General features: G+C 37.0%; 2 protein-coding genes across 2 annotated transcripts; both read left to right on the top strand.

The window, feature by feature from the left end:
• Positions 1-9,895: 9,895 nt before the first annotated feature.
• On the top strand, positions 9,896-12,523 carry LOC130545294 (L-rhamnose-binding lectin CSL3-like). The gene is made up of 9 exons (XM_057319730.1): positions 9,896-9,984; positions 10,108-10,131; positions 10,249-10,305; positions 10,424-10,559; positions 10,636-10,745; positions 10,830-10,874; positions 11,296-11,425; positions 11,563-11,672; positions 11,915-12,523. Exons 1-8 carry the CDS (start codon positions 9,954-9,956, stop codon positions 11,669-11,671), a joined length of 642 nt encoding a protein of 213 aa, XP_057175713.1. The 5' UTR covers positions 9,896-9,953; the 3' UTR covers position 11,672; positions 11,915-12,523.
• A 998-nt stretch (positions 12,524-13,521) lies between these two features.
• On the top strand, positions 13,522-19,758 carry LOC130545292 (L-rhamnose-binding lectin CSL2-like). Its single transcript, XM_057319726.1, has 13 exons — positions 13,522-13,595; positions 16,800-16,932; positions 17,045-17,068; positions 17,186-17,242; positions 17,374-17,509; positions 17,602-17,768; positions 18,214-18,267; positions 18,395-18,530; positions 18,614-18,720; positions 18,803-18,847; positions 18,949-19,078; positions 19,216-19,325; positions 19,518-19,758. Exons 1-12 carry the CDS (start codon positions 13,575-13,577, stop codon positions 19,319-19,321), a joined length of 1,116 nt encoding a protein of 371 aa, XP_057175709.1. The 5' UTR covers positions 13,522-13,574; the 3' UTR covers positions 19,322-19,325; positions 19,518-19,758.
• The last annotated feature ends 201 nt before the right edge of the window (positions 19,759-19,959 follow it).

Here is a 19,959-nt window from a genome sequence, read left to right as displayed (position 1 = left end):
TAAAACCTTTTTAAAATTTCAGGAACACTTCAAAAGATGCACAACAGATAACTTTCAGAGATATTTCAGAGATATTTCTAAAATTTTAAAGCAGTTGTAAACTGAAGTTGTATAACTGATAAATTAACTTTTAGTTCTTTTTTTAATACATTCTCTTTTTTAGTGGTTAATTGCAATGAGATGGTGTTTTCCTCCCACAAAATAAAGTGTTTTATACCCATTAGTGTTCACTGCATAGGATACTGAGGAAAGTGTCTGAAGACTGTCCATTTCAATAACATTTCTTAAATTGGATAAACTCAGTAGCAGTTGCAGGAGTCCACATCATCTGAAAGGCTTTTACATCTGCTGAGTCTGCTCAGAAAAGTGGTACAGAGATGAAGAAAATATGATTTTGTTGTGCTATTTTATTGCTTTTAATGTATTGTGAATTATTGATTTCTCTCCCCAAAAGGCACAAGGCGCATCCATGTATAAACTTTAAAAAATCTTTAAATGTTGAATATATGCCAAAATATTATGGATATGAATATGATTAAAAATAAAATGCATGTGGGCCTAAGCATGTTTGTGTTGGTTTTTTATTTAAGAATAATAAAGAAATGGTATTTCAATAGTTACATCTCATGTAGTGTAGTGGTTTGGAGATCATCATCAGGCTGCACCTCCTTCACAGGTCTCCTCTCTTTTTGATGATGTATGTGGTGTAGCACATGCAACATACAGGCCCTGTCAGGTTCATTCCTTAGACTTTTTATACACTGGAATCCTTCATTCCTATCAGTTACCCAAAGATCCTGTCCTGGCTAGAGCTGCAGTGTATTTGGGTCAGGGAATGGTGTCTGCAAACACACTCCCATCATAAATGTGACTGAAGATTGTTGACTGATGTAGATTCAGGTCATTTTGCTTCAGTGCTGGTGATACTAGGTGCACATTAGGTCACACACCATCTAAGAGATTTAATCAGTCAGCTTCCTTATTGATTAAATTCCTTTTTGCTTAATACTATTACTATTATTAAAATGATATTACCTGCAAATATTATAATTTATTTTTAGAAAATAACCTGAGGCCTATGATGCAGTCTATGGCATCAATCACACATAATGCTCATTGACATGATCATGACAGCAGAATCTTTAGTTCCCTTATATAATATTTATTAAGCTGGGGTCTTAAGAGACTGAAATACCACAAATTTACAAATGGCAGGACAGACTTCATTTTTTATAAATTCCCTGCATCATATATACATTTGCACTGTCTGTGCTTTATATATATTTAATATGAAGGTCCAACAAATTAATATGGCAAATATCTCCTTCACAAGACAAAAACAATATTATATTTATTTATTCATTCATTCATTTATTTCAGTCCTCACCGAAGACTTTTCACAGTAAATAAAAATTGTTCTGAATATATTATATTATAATAAATATTGTTCTGAAAGGAAAGCATCGCGTTAATTACTGTACATGTTAAATTCGCAAAACTCTTTCTATTAATCCTGTACATTGCGCAACAAGTTGCTTTTGTGTGAACGAAGCCGACTTGACTGTGTCATGGCTGCCATCTAATCCTGTTTACATGAAATAAGCCTGCTCCCGAGCAGGTTTAAGCTAACGTTGCTGTTGCTAAAACAACAAGTCCAGGATGAGCGTTGAAGAACCGAACAATCCAAGATCATGCGAAATCGTCAACAATCAAATCCAGCTAACTGAGTTAGTGAGGTACGAAGAACGGGCCACTGGGTTTCAGGTTTGGCTGTATAAATAAGGACAGTTTAAAACAGTCTTCATCATCAGAAAGCTTCATCCATCTGTTCATCTGTCTGCACATTCAACATGCTGCAACGAGGGCTGAGCTTTCTCACCTGTACGTCTAATGATTTAAAATGGAAAATGAATTTATTTCATGTTGAAATGTGGTTCAGCTGTAAATCTCAAGTATTTTTGTCATTATTTTATTTTCCAGTGTTGGTGCTACTGTGCCTACTTAGTAAGAACTGGTTTTATATGTCAATTGTACACATTTTTTTATGTAAATTAATGTATAGACCTGTTTTTTGCTTGCAAACAGTGTGACGCAATTCTGGGGGCGGAGCTGAACAGGTGGCAGAAAGCGCCAAGGGTCAGTGTAAAATCAATTTTTCAACATAGGATTATGGATTGTCTGAATGCCTTCTCGAACAATTTTTATAGTTTACGAACAGAAAACTGATTGTCTTACATTAATAGACATAAGTTAAACCCTAGGTATGGAAATCGGTTGTCTTAATAAGCTAACTCTTAGCAACAAGGTGAGGTTTCCTGACCCGTATACTCTCAGATCAATGGTTGAAGTTCATGTATGTTGTTCCTTTAGACTCCGCAACTGTATATTAGTGATCATCTTATCTGTGCACCTTTTCTCTACAGTTTGTGGTTTTGAAAGCAGTCAATGTTGTTCCTAATATCTATAGATTTTACTTGATTTCTAAAAACATAACGCTTAATAGTAGAGAATGTCCAGTATACTTGATATGAATTGATTACATTTCTACCCTAAATGTTGTGTTTGTTTAACAAAATGATTAGTAGAAACTGAAACGTTGATTTGTGTTCATTTTAAATTTGTCTACATGAAGTCATTAAATTAAATGTTAAAGAAACTTTAAATACTCCAAATATTTGTAAACTTTTGTTCTTACTGTTAATGTCAAAGTGTGGTTTATTTGTCACAATATTTAAAGAGTAGGTTCAACTATTACAGCAATGTGGTAATAAGAACAGACACAATCATGAACATATTTTTATTATATATAGGCATCCGTCGGTCCCAAAGGATCATGGGGTAGAGCGCTCTCAGTCTTGGTTTAGAGCAGAACAGCGTCTGCTGTGACTGTACAGTCCAACGCGTGAGTAAGTGTTCAAAGTGGGCGAGTACAGGAGGTCTTTGGGGATTCTGCCTTCTTCCATCCGACGTACGTGGCCGATCCAACGTAGTGGTCTCTGAGATAACAGGGTGGCCATAGAAGGCATGTTGACGCGGCCCAGGACCTCGCTGTTTGTGACCTTGTCTTTCTACGTTATGTTTAGGATGCGCCTGAGGCTGCGCATGTGGAAGGCATGGAGCCTCTTCATTTGGTGTGCAAGTAACTTTCCGCAAGAAAGTTTGGTTGTTGCTGATTGTTCGCCATTCTCCCTACATTGACACAGTGGACATGAGCGCGCTGATGACGCATGATGTCTGCATGAACAGGGTGCGCAGTGGTATGCAAAATACGTTGGCTGAAAATGTACACATGACCAGTCACAGCGTTCGGCCAGAATGTTTTGATTGGGCGAACATTTTTTGGTCCTACGCCTTTCACAGACGATATATAATTATAAAAATATTATTTGACCACTATACTTATTGATTGCTATCAGGATTTAAAGAGATTTCCAACCAGCACGACAAAAAAAAATTTCTGGACAGGATCACATGTTCTGCCTTTAACATATACTACCACCACTTGGTAAGGTAAAATGATAGCAAATTAAGGAAGAATGTTACCTTGTCTATTTGTTTGAGCTTCCATACACTGACAATGCCTTGAAAAAGTGGACAACATGGTAACGAAATCTGGACATCCATGGATGTATCCCCTGTAAGACATCCTCAGTCAATATGTTGCAAGGCCATTGACATTATGTGGTCCCAAGTTTATCTCTGTTATAGTGTACAGTACATGTCATATCACATAATATTACCGTATGGCCCGTTGATTAAATTAACTGAATGATGTCATAGCTAAACTTTATTTGAGCAATTTGGTTTGTTTACGTTAACATGCTAATATTGTTAACGTTGGTCAGTGGTGTTTACCATTATTCAATAGCCAACAGAGAAAGCCAGCTTTGTAATTGCATCTAAATTATCGTTCTTAACTGCATAATTTATTAAGCATTTGTGTGTGATAAACAGTGGAGAAAACCTTACCTGAAATAAAATAGAAACGAGGATTCTGGATGATTTTGTCAGTCCAGCCTTGTTTAATGGCTTGTTTAGTTTAAAATGGCATATTCAACGACGGTATTCCATAGGAAATAATACCATAATTTTTGCCATTCCAATTCTGACATTCAACAACACAAAAACACGTTTTTAAAGGAATTGTCTCCTCCGTTTCACTCATTGCTGCTTTGTTTCCACTGTCATTCTGCCACCAGTATGCACGTGCAGCTGGCAGTGATGTAACCGTGACATCGACTCCAAATTGGTCTATAATGTAAATGTAACTTTGCAGTATAAATGTGTATAAATATCTGTTTTTCTCTGTAGGTGTCAAAGCAGTAGACCTCATCACCTGTGAGGGACTAACTGTCAATCTCACCTGTGGTTTGTTCTCGATGTTTAATTGCAGTCTTATGCTTTACAGAATTCTCAAGACTTTTTCCTTCGAATCTTATATTATGATAAATACATTAATTTAATGATCTGCAAAGAGTGCAATACTTTAACACCTTCACTTAAGACATAACGGACTGTCATTTGTGTTTGACATAAACTTGTATTTCACAGTAGCCTAACTTATATAAGATGCGCAAAAAGACGCGATAGAGAACTTGCTTGTACCCTTGCGCTGTGTGTGAACTGGCGTCTACATGTGCGCACACTTCGAATGAGAAATCGTTAGAAAGTTTAAATAGGCAAGCGTTTTAAAACACGTAAAAATAATAATCTTCCGTGATGACAAACAACGCCAATGACTGTAAAAGAGATATGCGAGGACATGCGTTGCGTTGCATGTTCATTTACATTTAATCATTTAGGAGACGCTTTTATCCAAAGTGACTTACAGAGAGTTCAGGGAGCAATAAGCGATATGTCATACAGGAGCAATAATACATTAGGTGCTAATACAAAGTTACAAGTTTCAACAAAAGCTAGACCCGACAGACAAATGAAAGAGAAAAAAACACTAACCCTCTCTCGTTCTCTCAACAGGTATTGGTATTCACAGAAGAGATGGGTTTTAAGTAGTTTTTTGAATGTTGTGAGAGATGTGGTTGACCGGACTAAGTTAGGAAGAATGTTCCACCAGGAAGGAGTTGTGAAGGAGAATGAGTGGGAAAGAGATTTCCTGCCCTTTTGAGAAGGCAATACATGACGCCGTTGGTTTGCTGAACGCAGGGTTCTTGATGGGGTGTAGGAGTGTAGGAGTGTGTGAAAGTATGCAGGAGCAGATCCAGTGATAGTCCTGTAGGCAAGCATTAGTGACTTGAATCTGATACGGGCTTCAACCAGTAGCCAGTGGAGAGAGATGAAAAGGGGTGTCAGATGAGCCCTTTTGGGCTTTGGAAGACGAGGCGTGCTGCTGCGTTCTGAACCAGCTGGAGTGGTTTGATAGCTTTTGCAGGAAGACTAGCAAGGAGAGCATTGCAGTAGTCCAACCTCGAGATTACCAGGGCCGCATGCTCAGTGAGAAAGGGTCTAACCTTTCTAATGTTGAATAAGGCAAATCGGCATGACTGCGTTGTCTTTGCAATGTGATTATTGAAGGACAGCTGTTCATCAAATATGGTGCTCCGAGGTTCCTGGCTGTTGTGGAAGGAGTGATTGTGGTATTGCCAAGTTGGATGGTGAGATCGTGTTGCACCATGGGGGAGTAGTGTTTCCGGCATGTAAGGACAGGTGCACACAGTCAAGACTCAGACTGCTGCGTATATGCTTTCGAAACACTCTTGCAGTAGTTTGAAGTTATGTGCATCGAAATTGGAGACACGTTACAGTTATGGAGGCCCCACCTCCAAGCCTGAGGCCGTGGGCAACTGCCTGAGGCCCTGGGAAACTGCCTGCTCTGCCTATAGGTAACACCGGCACATGGAATAAAAACATTGGCTGCGTCCAAAATTGCCTATTTCCATACTATATAGTAGGCGAAAATGAGTCATGAATGGTATGTTCGAAACCTCAGTATGCAAAAAACAGTAGGCGAGAAAACCCGGATGGTCTACTACTTCCGCCGAGATTCGCGAGTGACGAGTGTGGACAGGATGGACACTTATCTATCCCATGATGCCACGGGAGCTAGGCAACGGTCAAATTACAAAAGTAAATCAAATAAATATAGCGGAAAACTTTAAGGCGGACGTTCGTTTTTAATGGAAGTGCCAATAAATGAATTTCTCATGACTAAATTATGTTTTTATCAATGCTCACGAGTAGGTTGTTGTTAATACGTCATAGGTCAAAGAGCATACGGGTCACATGACTATAAAACATGGCGGACGCAGTATGTCATGAAATGTATTCATACTACTACCACTCATACTATATAGAACGTACTGTTTTACCAGGCCGATAGGTAGGTACTTATTCAAATTCAGTACGTACTGTCACATGTCACTGACGTACATGATTCTGCCTCTTGTGGTCATGTTTTTCTTAGTCTTGTGGCAGGATCATGACAGACCCAAGTGTTTAGTGTGAGAGAGAGAGACATGGCATTGTTTGTTTTTGCATGCCATGCGCTCTGTCCGGTCTCGTCTCTTGACCCCGCTCTCTCGTTTCCTCATTATTGATTGTTAATTATTTCATGCCCTGCCCCTGTTCCCCTCTTGATTTGGTTCCCTATTTTATGCCCTTGTGTTTGCTGTCCTGTGCTGTTGCGTTTTGCTTGTTACCCTGCCATATGTTTGCTTTGTGTCTCACCTTGTGGATTATTACTGTGTCACGTTGGATCCTTACCTTGTCTTGATGTCTTGTTTTTCGAATCCAGTCAAAGTTTTGTGAGTGTTTAAGTTTAGTTATTGTCACAATCCACTGTCTGCCCTCGTTTTACTACACTCCCCATAATCCTTTGCACCCGTCTCATCTGATCCCCATCATTTGGACATTATTAGTTAATCCCCGTCATCTGTTTACTCCTCGTTGTCTGTGCTATATAAGTTATCTTCTTTGTTTCATTCATTGTCCGGTATTGTACTGTACATATATGGTTCACGTGTGTGGTGATGTGCTTCTGTCTGTGTTCACTTGGATTTATTAAAGACACTTTGGATTATCTGCGTTCCTCGAGTCTTCCGTGCACATTACCGTCACAGTTATCCTGTTCCCTTGTTTTTGCCCCCTCGTGGGAAGTCTTTTGTTTCAAGTTTATATATTAGTTACGTTCTTGTTTTACTCCCCATTGTGGGCTTTTGTTTTGTATTATTAATGTTTGTTTATTCGTTACCGCTGCCTGCAATTGGGTTCTTTCCGTGAACATTCCTGACAGTCACAGTATGCGATTTCAGACGCAGCCATTGTGTCCTACATGCTTCAAATTCACATTGCATTGATCGGTGCCCTAGCATCTATAAATACTTGGAAGTGTCTTACAGTTGTGAATAACCATGTAAGCATTTTTAGTATCTTCTATCTCTCTTTGCGGCAACTTTATGGTTATGATTTAATGTTATAGATATCACTTCATGATGAAATATGACGAATGAAATATGTTTAAATTCTGAATAATAATTGTAAGCTTGGCATCGCATAATTCATGATAAGCATTCTTCCAGTTTTATACAATCTTGATTAAAGTTTATTGTCTAATATTGCATAATGTTTTTCCATTTTTCCACAATGTAGGATAAACCTGGCAATGTACAGATCTGCACATCTCAATTGCAGTGACCTTTTATTGAACAAGAATTTTCTGTTTTATTATTTCCATTAATAATTAACTAAAACTAAGTAATATCTGAATATTATAAAAAAATTCAATATCAATCCTTTTGATTTCAAGAGTGATTAGTCTCATGTCCTTTTTTGGTCTGTCTTTTTTAGGGGGGGTCTGAGTTTTGTTCTGTCCTAATATAATCTGTTACGTCTGTTCAATAAATTGCTTTTAAACGCAAACACTTTATTCTTGGTCTGTTCCTTGTGTTGTTGGATAAGTCCTTCAAAATGGTTATACACAAAGTAACCCCCCTGCACCACCGCTGAAATGTTAGGCCGCACCCAAACGTGTTCATGGCATTTAAAGACGCTTGCCAGTATTCCACTTAAATTACTTTGTTGTCCATTTAGTTGAAAATACATTGATACAACAGACAACATTGAAAAGATAAATTAATAAATAAAAAGTAAACTCATATTCCATGGCGTGGTTGGATAACACCTGCTCCTAAAGTCACGACGTTTTGAAAAAGTTGTTTGACCTTCATACACACCTGGTGTCGTTTCCTCAACATGTAAAAAGAAAATGACATGTACTTAAATAACAAATATGTCCTACAAAATGTGAAATTTGAGCTTTGATAAGCTCCTCCCTTTTATTTGTGATTGGTGGTTAAAGAAGCTGTTAATTATTAGGGAGTTGTTGTCTCGAAAGTGAACAAGATAGAGTTTAGAAATCTCTTTTGTATATTGTGCCATTAATTCTGGGGGTGTTTCTTAATGTAGAGATGTAATGATGTCAGCTCGTATGCTTATAGTTAACTAAATGGATACAGTTTCCTGTTAGTAGGTATTATACTCACCCTTATGTTGTTTCCAAAACATGACATTTTCCATTTTCAGAACAGTTATCTAAAGGGTCATGTGTGATTTATGTAAGACATTTTACTGAGAGCTAAGCCCTTCTAATGAAATCCTAGAACTGTCCATGATAATGAGAAAAGTGTGAAATTAAACATACATACACACTTTTATAGTAAAGACATACATATAAAATATATCCGTTCTCAAGATGCTGACAGTAATGCTTTTTTGTAAAGTGTGTTTTTTAAAAAAGACTTAACTATCCTAATTTAACCAAGGCCTATAGTCGGGGTTTAAAATAATCCCTGTCCAGGAAACTGCCTCTAATGTTTTACTGTTTAATCTGAGAGGTGTGACTGAAGAAAAGTTTAATGTCATCCTAACATTTTCTAGAAACCAATGAGAAGGTTATTGGAATAGTTCACTCACACTGTCAGAAAACCTTTTACCGCTTAGAATACCCTTTTTTACATCTTTGCACCAAGTGCATTTTAGTACCTCAAATATTGGTACAAAATGTATACATGTACCTATATGGGACATATTAGGTCACTTTAACAGGGTAACATCCCCGTAGCTTCTGTACCTTTTTTCCTGAAAGTGCAGAATGAGTTTTTTTTTGTTTGCTCATCCTCATGCCATTCTTAGTGTATCAAATACACGTACTGTATAGAGCTTTATAAGAGAAAGTAAATTATACAACTTCTAACATTGTACATGTTTCTTATATTTACGAAATTTAATAACACTATAATGGTCTTCTGCTAGAACCCCCCCCTTTCAAGGCCACTACGGCAGCTGACACAGAACTAAGATCTCATCATGTTTTTGCTTTGTGTCGAAGGTGATAATGTATTTACAAAACGCGCTCTGTAGAGCAATTTGTCCATTTACAGCTACTGTAGAAACAACATGGCAAATTCCATGCAAGGTGACCCGCGGTGCATGTAGATAGAAATAACTCATTCTAAGGTAAGAAAAACACTTCATTATATAAGGCCTTTATACACATCTGAAGACATAGTTATGTGTATTATATTGCTTCCCTGTCAATAGAGGGAATGTAAAAAATTACACATTGGACATTTAAGACTGCGCATACGTAACCATTTGAACCACTTGAGAATAGCCTATAAGGTTTGTAGGCTTGGCTGCAAGAGGTTTCTGGCAATTATATAACAGTCACATTAACCGTTAACAGTACTTAAAGTAACTGTAACAATATTCTTAATATCCTTAAGATTAGCATTTTTATTTAAGAGGAAGTTTTTAGGACTTGAGTTCCACCCATTCCAAACCCATTCCAAATTATAACCATATGTTTTTAATTTCATGTTTGCCTTTACAATCAGACGTGTCATTAAAAATCTGGTTTCAGGTTTGCCTCTATAAATAAGGAGGATTCAGAAGAGTCTTCATCACATCTTGATCTCACACCTGTCTGCAAATTCAACATGCTGCAACGAGAGCTGAGCGTCCTCACCTGTAAGTCTGATGTGTTAAAATACAAAAATTTATTTCATATTAAAATGCCTTTTAGCTGTAAATCTCATGTTTATTGATACTCTTGTTAATTATAAGTGTTTTTGTCATTATTTTGTTTTTCAGTGTTGGTGCTACTATGCCAGCAAAGTAGGAACTGATTTTATATGTCAGATGAACATAATTCTTTTTAAAATGAATGCCATGTCACATCTTTAAAGGATCTTTATAGTATAAATGTATATAAATATCTGCTTGTCTCTGTAGGTGTCAAGGCAAAAGACCTCATCGCCTGTGAGGGAGAAACTGCCAAGCCCACCTGTGGTTAGTTCTCCATGTTTTTTTCAGTTGCAGTTGTATGTTTTTCCCATTTATTTTGTGTTCTCAAGACATTTTCCCCATCAAAACTTCTATTAATTATAAATATATAATTTATCACCAGCAAAGGGAACCATTAAGGTTCTTTCTGCCAATTATGGGCGAACAGACAAAACAGCCTGCTCTACTGGAAGACCTGCTAACCAGCTCTCAAATGTTCAGTGCAGACAGAGTACATCCCTAAGTGTGGTGGCCAAACAGTAAGAACAGTATAAAGTTAAGGGACGATTAAAATCTAAATATATTTCATTTTTTAATGCTTTAATTTGTCAACAGATGTGATGGAAAACAGGATTGTTCCATTCCTGCGACTAACAAAGTTTTCAGTGATCCATGTGTTGGGACTTACAAATACCTGAATGTGTCCTACACCTGTTCCCAAGGAAGTAAGTAACTATTATAATAACCAAAAATCTTGATTAATGTAGTTGGCCTAAAACTAATATGTTTTCTTTTCTCTATTAATCCAGAAACAGTTATAATCTGTCAAGATAAAAGCAGTGACATTAGCTGTGGTAAGATTCATTTCTGATTCTCTTTACTTTTTATTTGATTAATTAAAATGGTGCTTTTTGCATGATTATCATGTGACATGTAAATGTAAATGTGACCAACCTGTGTCAGGCCTGCCATGGGCATGTTAATACTCAATATAACACTTAATGGCCCGGTTTGACAGACATGGTTTATCTTAAGACAGGACTATGCCTTAGTTGAATTAAGATATTTATGTCGCTTTTATAAAAATGCCTTAGAAGAATACATTACTGGTGTGCATCTTGAGACAAAACAATGGCACGGATATATTTTAAGATATTTCTGGTCAAGTTATGTTGAGTTAAGACAGATCACACATTCATTTTAGTCTGGGACTAGCCTTAAGCCTTGTCTTTGAAACCGGGCCAATATGTCTAAGGTGTTTTTGTGTTGTTATAGAGGGACGTCGCAGACTTCACATTCACTTTGCTAACTATGGGAGGAGAGATAAGGTGACCTGCCCTTGCCGGGATCCTAAAGCCATGTCCACCATGTGCATCTCCTCTGAGACCAGGAACCTGCAAAACAAGTAATATAACACACATACACAAGAATGCTGTTGCAATACTATTCCACTATTATTTTTATTTAAAGCTTTTGTAAAGGAATGAATTAATAATGAAGTGAACCAGCAGAGTCCCAACAACTGTTTTTTTATTTCTGTAGGTGTAATGGAAAGAAACATTGTCAACTACATGCTTCAAATTCTAATTTCATTGATCGGTGCCCTCGCATCCATAAATATTTGGAGGTGTCTTACAGTTGTGAATACTGATGTAAGTATTTTTAGTATCTTCTATCAACTTGATGGATATGATTTAATCTCATAGATATCACTTCATGCTGTGACATACATCAAAAAATCTAAATCTTGTTTTCTATCAGAAGAATTATGTCAGCTTGGCAATCATTGGCTAATTCATGATTAGTATTTTTCCTAATGTAGTTTTATATTATATATTGTATTGTATAATACATTACGTCTAATACAATTTTCTTCTATGTTTCCACAATGTAGGATAAACCCAGCAATGTAAACATCTGCACATCTTCTGTGACCTTTTATTGAGCGCGAAAAAAAATTCATAGACTCAAGCAATTTAATAACATATATGCCCGGTTTCACAGACAAGGTTTAAGCCTAGTCCCAGACTAAAATAAATAATTGAGCTGTCTGAAATTAAAATAACTTGAAATATCTTCAAATATGTCAGTGCCATTGTTTTGTCTCAAGATGCATACCAGTAATGTTTTTATCTAAGGCATTTTTATAAAAGTGACTTAAATATCCTAATTTAAATATAGGCATAGTCCTGGCTTAAGATAAGCCTTGTCTGTGAAACCGGGCCTTAACATATTGAAAGCAAATTTTCACTAGTTTCACCCATTTATGTAGAATCTGAATGTTATACTTAATATAATAGTACGGTAACAATATTTAGACTCACACAACAAAATATCTAGATGTTTGATTAAGTAAAACTAAGTAATATCTGAATATTGTAAGGAAACTGTATGAAATTTATATTTTTCAGTTTTTTTTCCTCATGTCTTTTATGGTCCTAAGGTTTGTTCTGTCCTGATATAATCAGCTATATCTATTCAATAAATTGCTTTTAATTGCAAATACTTTATTCTTGGTCTGTTCCTTGTGTGTTGTTTGATAAGTCCTTGTCAGTTAAAATGCTCAGACACAAACATTGGCATGTCCAGAGGGGCGGCACCATAATGAGCTTTGCCGCCTCAGTTGCCACCCCAACGCTGACCATACAGTCACGACTTGGGTCCTAATGTAATGTACAAACAATTTTGGATTAGGTTTACCTTGAGAGCGTTACTTTTGCTCAAAATCTCAATTTGCTAATAGCCTATTCTAATCAGTGACGTAGCCAGTGACAGTGACGGGGCCTGTCTGAAAATGAAGGGGCCATTATGTATGTATTAGGGATGCACGATAAATTATCGACCATATTGGTACGACCGATAAATGGTTATTTTTAATGTTATCGATCTCGGCCGATATATTATAGCCGATAAATTATGAATAATTTCATAATGATTCCTCTGGTTGAACCACTTCTGCACGCTGCTCACAGTTAAAATCCAGTACAGTAATGTCTTTCTGTCATGATCGTTCATTTACTGCTATTAGCAAAACATTGTTGATGTAGTATGTAGATATTTATCAATGTGTAAATTACAGGAACAAAAGCATATTGTGTGAAGCCGACTGCTATCTGCATATTTTGCGTCTCTCTTGTTTAACACAGAGGGTTTAACACACCTGATTTAAATCACCAGCTCGTTAGAAGAGCGCGCCATGAATGAACTGTGTCCCATTGAGATGGTCCCTACACAGTGTTCACTGCTCTCTGCACAAGGGAAATCGGCTGAAGTTTGCTTCTGAAGTTAACTTCAGATCACGTATTTGCGCTGCACGACTGTCTGCAGCGTCTTCACACACGGACAAAACTTATTTAACCTCTTCATGAGATTTGCGTAGTAGTCACGCTTCATGCACTTCAATGCACTTTGTCCACTTCTCAGGGCTCCTATGGGCGAAATGAACAAACCTCTGAAGAGAAGCATACAAAAGAGGCAGAGCGGGTAACCAGAATTAAGAACGGCAGTGACAGCTCGGTGGCTACAAGTCAAACCATTGGCTTTCCTTTAACGTGATGAGGCTCAAGTGTTCGTGGGTGAGAAAAGTTTATGTTTAGAAAAGTCTTTCGACACTACAAGAAGTCATATGCAGTGCAATCGTTATCTTTAGCGGTCTAATCGTTTTCTTCTTTCTCATCTTTTCGTAATTTATAAAAACGAAATATTGTGCACCCGCCATTGCAGCATAGAAATTAAACACTTGGCTCAAATGCTACGCACAACACGTGACATACTGAAACCAATAGCTTTGGTTGATCGACCAATCAGTGCGCTGTTTTCAGAGTAAATGAACAATTCCTAATTTTTTATTTTAAGCATAAGCAATCAAAAATCTTAAAGGGCCGTGACGTTACATGTGGGCAGGAGCGGCAGTGTATAACTGCAGCGGAATTTAAAGAAAAACGCGCTTCTCCAGACAGAGATATGTAAGTTAGGTGAGAATATAAATCTCCACGCATCAAATATACCAAAGCAATAGTAAAGGTTAAAACCTGTTTACTGTTACAGTAAAAGCTCATGATCAGTATGGAGCGCGCCCCACTGTTCAGATGCTTTCTGTCATAGTGAGACCGTTCTAAACGCTTTCTTTCCCTCTCTCTATCTCGGCGAGTTCAGTATGAAAGCGCATTATCGCTTAGCCCGTTTCTCTGTTGAAATCTATGGAAGCATATTGGTAGCAATTATCAAATTGAAATGCAATTTGCAAAATGGCAGTGCAGTATGTAAAATGACAATGCATTTATGTCTTTAAATATACGTTTAAAATAACATATGTGCAAAATGAAAATTCAATAACACAATTGACATTTGTCCGTTCCTACACTACTTTTAATATGTATTTTGAAATGCATATTTTAACGCTCTTTAAGTTGCAAAATTAAAACGCATTCCTTGGCTTGAGTATGTTTAAGATAGCCAAGCAAAACTGTTGCAAAATGATCATTCAAATGTTATTTTCCCTAAATGCATTAACATTCACGGGTTGAACATTTTGGATTGCATTTTCAAATACAGCGCGCCGAGTGTTGCAAAATTCAATGTGAATTTGAGAATGCATTTCGACCTGGCCACGCCCCCTCCCCGATACAGCGTCATTGCGTGAAGGCGGAGCCAGGTGTAGGTGCGTTGATGTGAGGCTGCAGACCGAGCTGATAAAAGCAATAAATCGCATGCACACGAATTCGAGCACAAAGACAGAAATGGCTTAAGTGTTAAGATTATTAGGTGTCTGTAGACGATAGAACTAGTAGCTACATTGTTAGAACGTCTCGCAGAAAATTCTCTGCTTTATTAGGTGGTGAGCTCGCTATGCTGAATGTCTCATGTAGACTTTCTCATACGCGTGCAGACGTGTTTTCATCATGAACACAGTCAGTATTTTGAGTGTTGTTTAGTCACAATATGTTAACACAATCATTCAGAAATGTTCGTTTTGTGAGACTGTACAGCCCAAACACGACCCATCCATGTGGAAAAACCCAAATACACCTGTCTACTGTGGTACTTTTTAAAGACATAAATGCCTTGTCATTTTACACACTGCATTACCATTTTGCAAATTGCATTTCAATTTGATAATTGCTACCAATATGCTTCCATACTTGTGACCCGCGGATTAACTGCAAAGTTTCTGAATACTGAGTCCTTTCTAAACGCTTTCTCTGTCCCTCTCTCTATCTCGGCGAGTTCAGTCTGAAAGCGCATTATTGCTTAGCCCGTTTCTCTATTGAAATCACGGGGGAAGTGTTGTGTAGCGTTAACGCTGTTAGCCACTAATTCGACACACAAACGAGGCCGCAAAGTGTACTTTATTAAACACATTTATTTATTTTAAACGTAAAGTGTGCGCTGCGGTCAAGAAAGAGCCGCAGCATAGGCCTACTGTCTTTTTGCATGCTAGAAAGTGAAGACTAACTTGCTTCTGTCAATCCGTCTGTCATAACAGGGCAGATTTACTTGACTGCACGTTTGTGTAGGTCTCATACTTATTCTTTATACATATGATGTAACGTTAGCCTGGAAGATGAATAATAATTTTCTATCAGGATTTCAGATCACATTCAATTTTCAAAATTGTTTAAGCAACTATGATCAGCAATGAATGAACTTGGTAGTTTTATATCAAGTTTCTGCAGTTTAGCTGTGAAAAGCTCCTCCCTTTTATCTGTGAATGATGTTCCTGTTATAGAAGCTGTTAATTATTTGTTGCTTAAAAAGTGAACAAGATTCAGGTGGATTTTTTTTGCGTAGAGATGTAATGATGCGGCTGGTATTCACATAGTTAACTAAACTGAAACCGTATCCTGACATTAATATACTCGCCCTCATGTTCCAAAACGTGACATTTTCCGTTATCAGAACATGTATTTAAGAGGTCATGTGTGATTTATGTGAGACATTTTGCTGAGAGCTATAAGCTCCTCAAAGAATAAATTCTAGGACTGCCTTAAACGAGTTATACTAAGTTTCAGGCCTGTCTAGATTTGGTGGACAAAGTTAAACTGAAGAAAAGTCAAAACTCAAAACTTTCAAACCATGCTGTCAGAAGGAAACGTACATTATTATGAAAGTAGATCTTTGCGCCTTGTGCATATTAGTTCCTCAAAGGTACATATTGGTACCTAAATGCATACATTAGGACTTTTTCCTGTGTCAGAAAAAGGTACAAAAGCTGTCACTCAGTGTCGACTGAAAATTAGTCATCCATTTTACTCATCCTCATGCCATTCTGGGTTTATGATTTTCTTCGTTTGACTAGCTAGTCATAGACTTGCTTAATATCCGGTTGACCTCTGCAAAGAATAATTACTCAAGAGTTATTGATTTAATACAATAAAATATTTTAATTTGCATCAATTTATTTGTTACATTATAACCAAACACAGACCTGAAATTAACTTCGGGCTAGTGCATGCGTCCAGTGAAACCGTCTGTACTGTGGCATGAAGGCAAGTAAATTTTAGGGTAATTTTCACTTTTCCCATTTTTTTTTATTAATGCTTCCATGTGTTAACTAGCACTTCTAACATTGTACTTTTTGCAAATTTAAGAAACATGTAATGACACTAATCTTTTTTTTTGCTAGAATTGTTGAGTCATGTTAACAGTTAAAAAATTAACCGTAACAATATTCTTAATGTCCACAAGATTAACACTTTCAAATAAGGTAGTTCTAATAATAAATAAGAGTCCCACCCAATCCAAACCGCATTTAAAATAACAGAATGTTTTTGTTTCAGATGTGTCATTATAATCTGGTTTCAGGTTTGCCTCTAAAGAGGATTCAGAACAGTCTTCATCAGAAAGCTTCATCCATCTGTTCATCTGTCTGCACGTTCATCATGCTGCAACGAGAGCTGAGATTTCTCACTTGTAAGTCTGATGATCTGTTTTACAACAGAAAACTCTTATTGCATGTAGATATGTGATTTAATTAAATTTGTGCTCATTCATACACTTATTACTCTTTTGTTTTATTTTTCAGTGTTTGTGCTACTATGCCAGCATGGTAAGGACTGGTTTTATGTCACCGTCGTAAATACACAATTCACATGAATGAATGAATGTAACTTATAAGTGTAACTCCACAGTATAAATGTGGATAAATATCTGTTTGTCTCTGTAGGTGTCAAAGCAGTAGACCTCATCACCTGTGAGGGAGAAACTGCCAGTCTCACCTGTGGTGAGTTCTCTGTATTATCAACATACCGACTATATAACGGTTTTATTTAAATTTTGAAATTTAATTCCCTGTCATTCTCAATATAATTTTTTTTGTCTAACAAACATACGCGTGTCACTATTTTTCACCAGCACAGGGAACCATTAAGGTGCTTTCTGCCAACTATGGGCGTACGGACAGCACAACCTGCTCTACTGGAACACCAGCTAACCAGCTCTCAAATGTTCAGTGCACTCAGAGCACATCCCTAAGTGTGCTGACCACACAGTAAGAACACTAAACGTCAATAAAGAGCTATAAGATATTAAAATGCAATGTCACATTATTTTGTTTACATTTGGCATTCGTTTTTATCACAGATGTGGTGGAGAGCAGAGCTGTTCCATAGTTGTGGGGAATGCAGCTTTCACTGAACCTTGTTCTGGAACTTACAAATACCTGTATGTGTCTTACGAGTGCATCTTACCACCACCGACACCCCCACCACCAACGACACCGCCACCAACGACACCCCCACCACCAACAAGTGAGTTATACACCTACATCATAGATTGAACTACAACTCATGAAAAATTACAAATTGCGTGTATATCCAATTTTGCTCGGGAGTCATTGTTTGGTGACATTTGTAGCACAAATGACTTTTTATGCAAAAGTAACCAGATCACATAAGTAATATAAAAAAATGCGGAGCTGGGAGGAAGTTTCTCATCTGACTTGTTTGTCCGAACACATCAAAGTGTACATATCAAAGCATTTATATTCACGTTAAAGCTTGATATAAAGACATCAGTGCCTTTAGCTTCATGAATGAATAGTTTAATTTGAAAATAATTTAAATGGTAGATTAAAATAAGCCCAGTATTTAAGTTTTGGGTGATAAAATTGTGCTCAAGAATGCAGGAATTTAGTGAAGTAATAAATATAACACTGTAGCATCACAACGCCTAACAAACTTTTCATCTCTAAAGGTGCACCAACAAATCTGGTTACCTGTCAATCAGGAACTGCCCATCTCAGCTGTGGTGAGTTCTCTGAATAAAACCCTTATATAGTCTGTTGATCAAGTTTTTTTCCAAACTTTGCATTCTTCCCTGTCATTCTCGCTTTTTTTTGTGTAACAAACACACGCGTGTCCCCATTTTTCACCAGACCAGGGAACCATTAATGTGCTTTCTGCCAACTATGGGCGTACGGACAGCACAACCTGCTCTGCTGGAAGACCAGCCGGACAACTCTCAAATGTTCAGTGCACTCAGAGCACATCCCTAAGTGTGCTGACCACTCGGTAAGAACACTACACGGTTAAGGGACATTGTTAAGAGACATTGTTGATCTAATTAGTGAATACTTTAATTCTGTTATAAATAGGTGTAATGGAAAACGAGATTGCTCCATTTCTGTGAACAACGCAGTTTTTGGTGATCCATGTGTAGGAACTTACAAATACCTGATTGTGTCTTACACCTGTGTCCCAAGTAAATTATTTACTATTATAGTCTTGGTTAATGTAGTTTATCTATAACTGACTAATATTTTGTTTTCTCCACTATTATCTAGAATCAATTATAATCTGTCAAGATAAAAGCAGGACCATTACTTGTGGTAAGATTGATGATGATAAAAAACACAGCATATGAATAACGGCTTAAATATGATCTACCAGTAGGGGCATGCTAATACTTAATGTGTTTTTATTTTTTTAGGGGGGCGTCGCCGACTTTACATTCACTTTGCTAATTATGGGAGGAGAGATACGGTGACCTGCCCTTACCCTGATCCTACAGCCATGTCCTCCATATGCATCTCCTCTGAGACCATGACCCTGCAACTCCGGTATAACTGCTGTGCAATTCAAAACATGCATACACAAAAAATCTATCGCAATACTGTTTTCAGGAAGTTATTTTTTAAAGCAATGCAATCATTTTTAAAGTGAACCAAGTAATTTCAGCTTTTTTGTATTTCTTTAGGTGTAATGGAAAGAAAAATTGTCACTTGCGTGCTTCAAATTCTAATTTCATTGATCTGTGCCCTCACATCCATAAGTATTTGGAGGTGTCTTACAGTTGTGAATAACCATGTGAGTATTTTTTGACATGCATGTCAGTATCTTCTGCCCCTCTTTGTGGTTATGATTTAATGGCATAGACATGACTTCATGATATGATGACATCAAGTTTGTTTAAAGTTGAATAAAAAATAATGTTATAACATTTCAAGTTCGACTAATATTGTATAATGGTTTTCCTATTTCATGTTTTTCACAATATAGGATAAACCCGGCACATCCACACATCTCTATTTCCATAAGTCTATTGAGCTGGAGGGAAATCTGTTTTCTGTGAGATTGAAAAATTACACAAGTGATTTTAATGCACTTAACGATGTAAAGGCAGATTTCTACTCATTACTTTCAACCATTGTGAATCATTTATGCAGAATCTGTGTCTTGTTGTATTTTGGACCTGGTCTAAGGTTTGTTCTGTCATGTCAACTGTCTTTTCAATAAATAACTTGAATGCAAACACTTCATCTTTGGTCTGTTAAATAATGGGTCTGAAAATTGAAATGAAACTTAGTCTATGATGGTAGGCTTGTTTTTGAATATAAAACTTGAAACATTTTCGGAGACTGGGTTGAACGGGAACCTAAACACTGGGTCACTTATTCTGAAAGACAATGGACTATGGTTCAGAAATTTTCAACTGGAAATC

This window comes from Triplophysa rosa, linkage group LG21 (assembly GCF_024868665.1).
Source record: "Triplophysa rosa linkage group LG21, Trosa_1v2, whole genome shotgun sequence".
In the NCBI taxonomy this organism is placed as follows: domain Eukaryota; kingdom Metazoa; phylum Chordata; class Actinopteri; order Cypriniformes; family Nemacheilidae; genus Triplophysa; species Triplophysa rosa.
Note: the sequence above shows the minus strand (reverse complement) of the source record. Positions and strands in the feature narration are given on the sequence as shown.

Excerpts from the sequence above, each read along its gene's own strand:
- LOC130545294 (XM_057319730.1), top strand. The coding sequence starts at position 9,954 with ATGCTGCAACGAGAGCTGAGCGTCCTCACCT. Across the intron at positions 10,132-10,248 it reads GGTGCTACTATGCCAGCAAA|GTGTCAAGGCAAAAGACCTC; the intron begins GTAGGAACTGAT and ends TTGTCTCTGTAG. Across the intron at positions 10,306-10,423 it reads AACTGCCAAGCCCACCTGTG|CAAAGGGAACCATTAAGGTT; the intron begins GTTAGTTCTCCA and ends ATTTATCACCAG.
- LOC130545292 (XM_057319726.1), top strand. The coding sequence starts at position 13,575 with ATGAGGCTCAAGTGTTCGTGG. Across the intron at positions 16,933-17,044 it reads AGAGCTGAGATTTCTCACTT|TGTTTGTGCTACTATGCCAG; the intron begins GTAAGTCTGATG and ends TTTATTTTTCAG. Across the intron at positions 17,769-18,213 it reads GACACCCCCACCACCAACAA|GTGCACCAACAAATCTGGTT; the intron begins GTGAGTTATACA and ends TCATCTCTAAAG.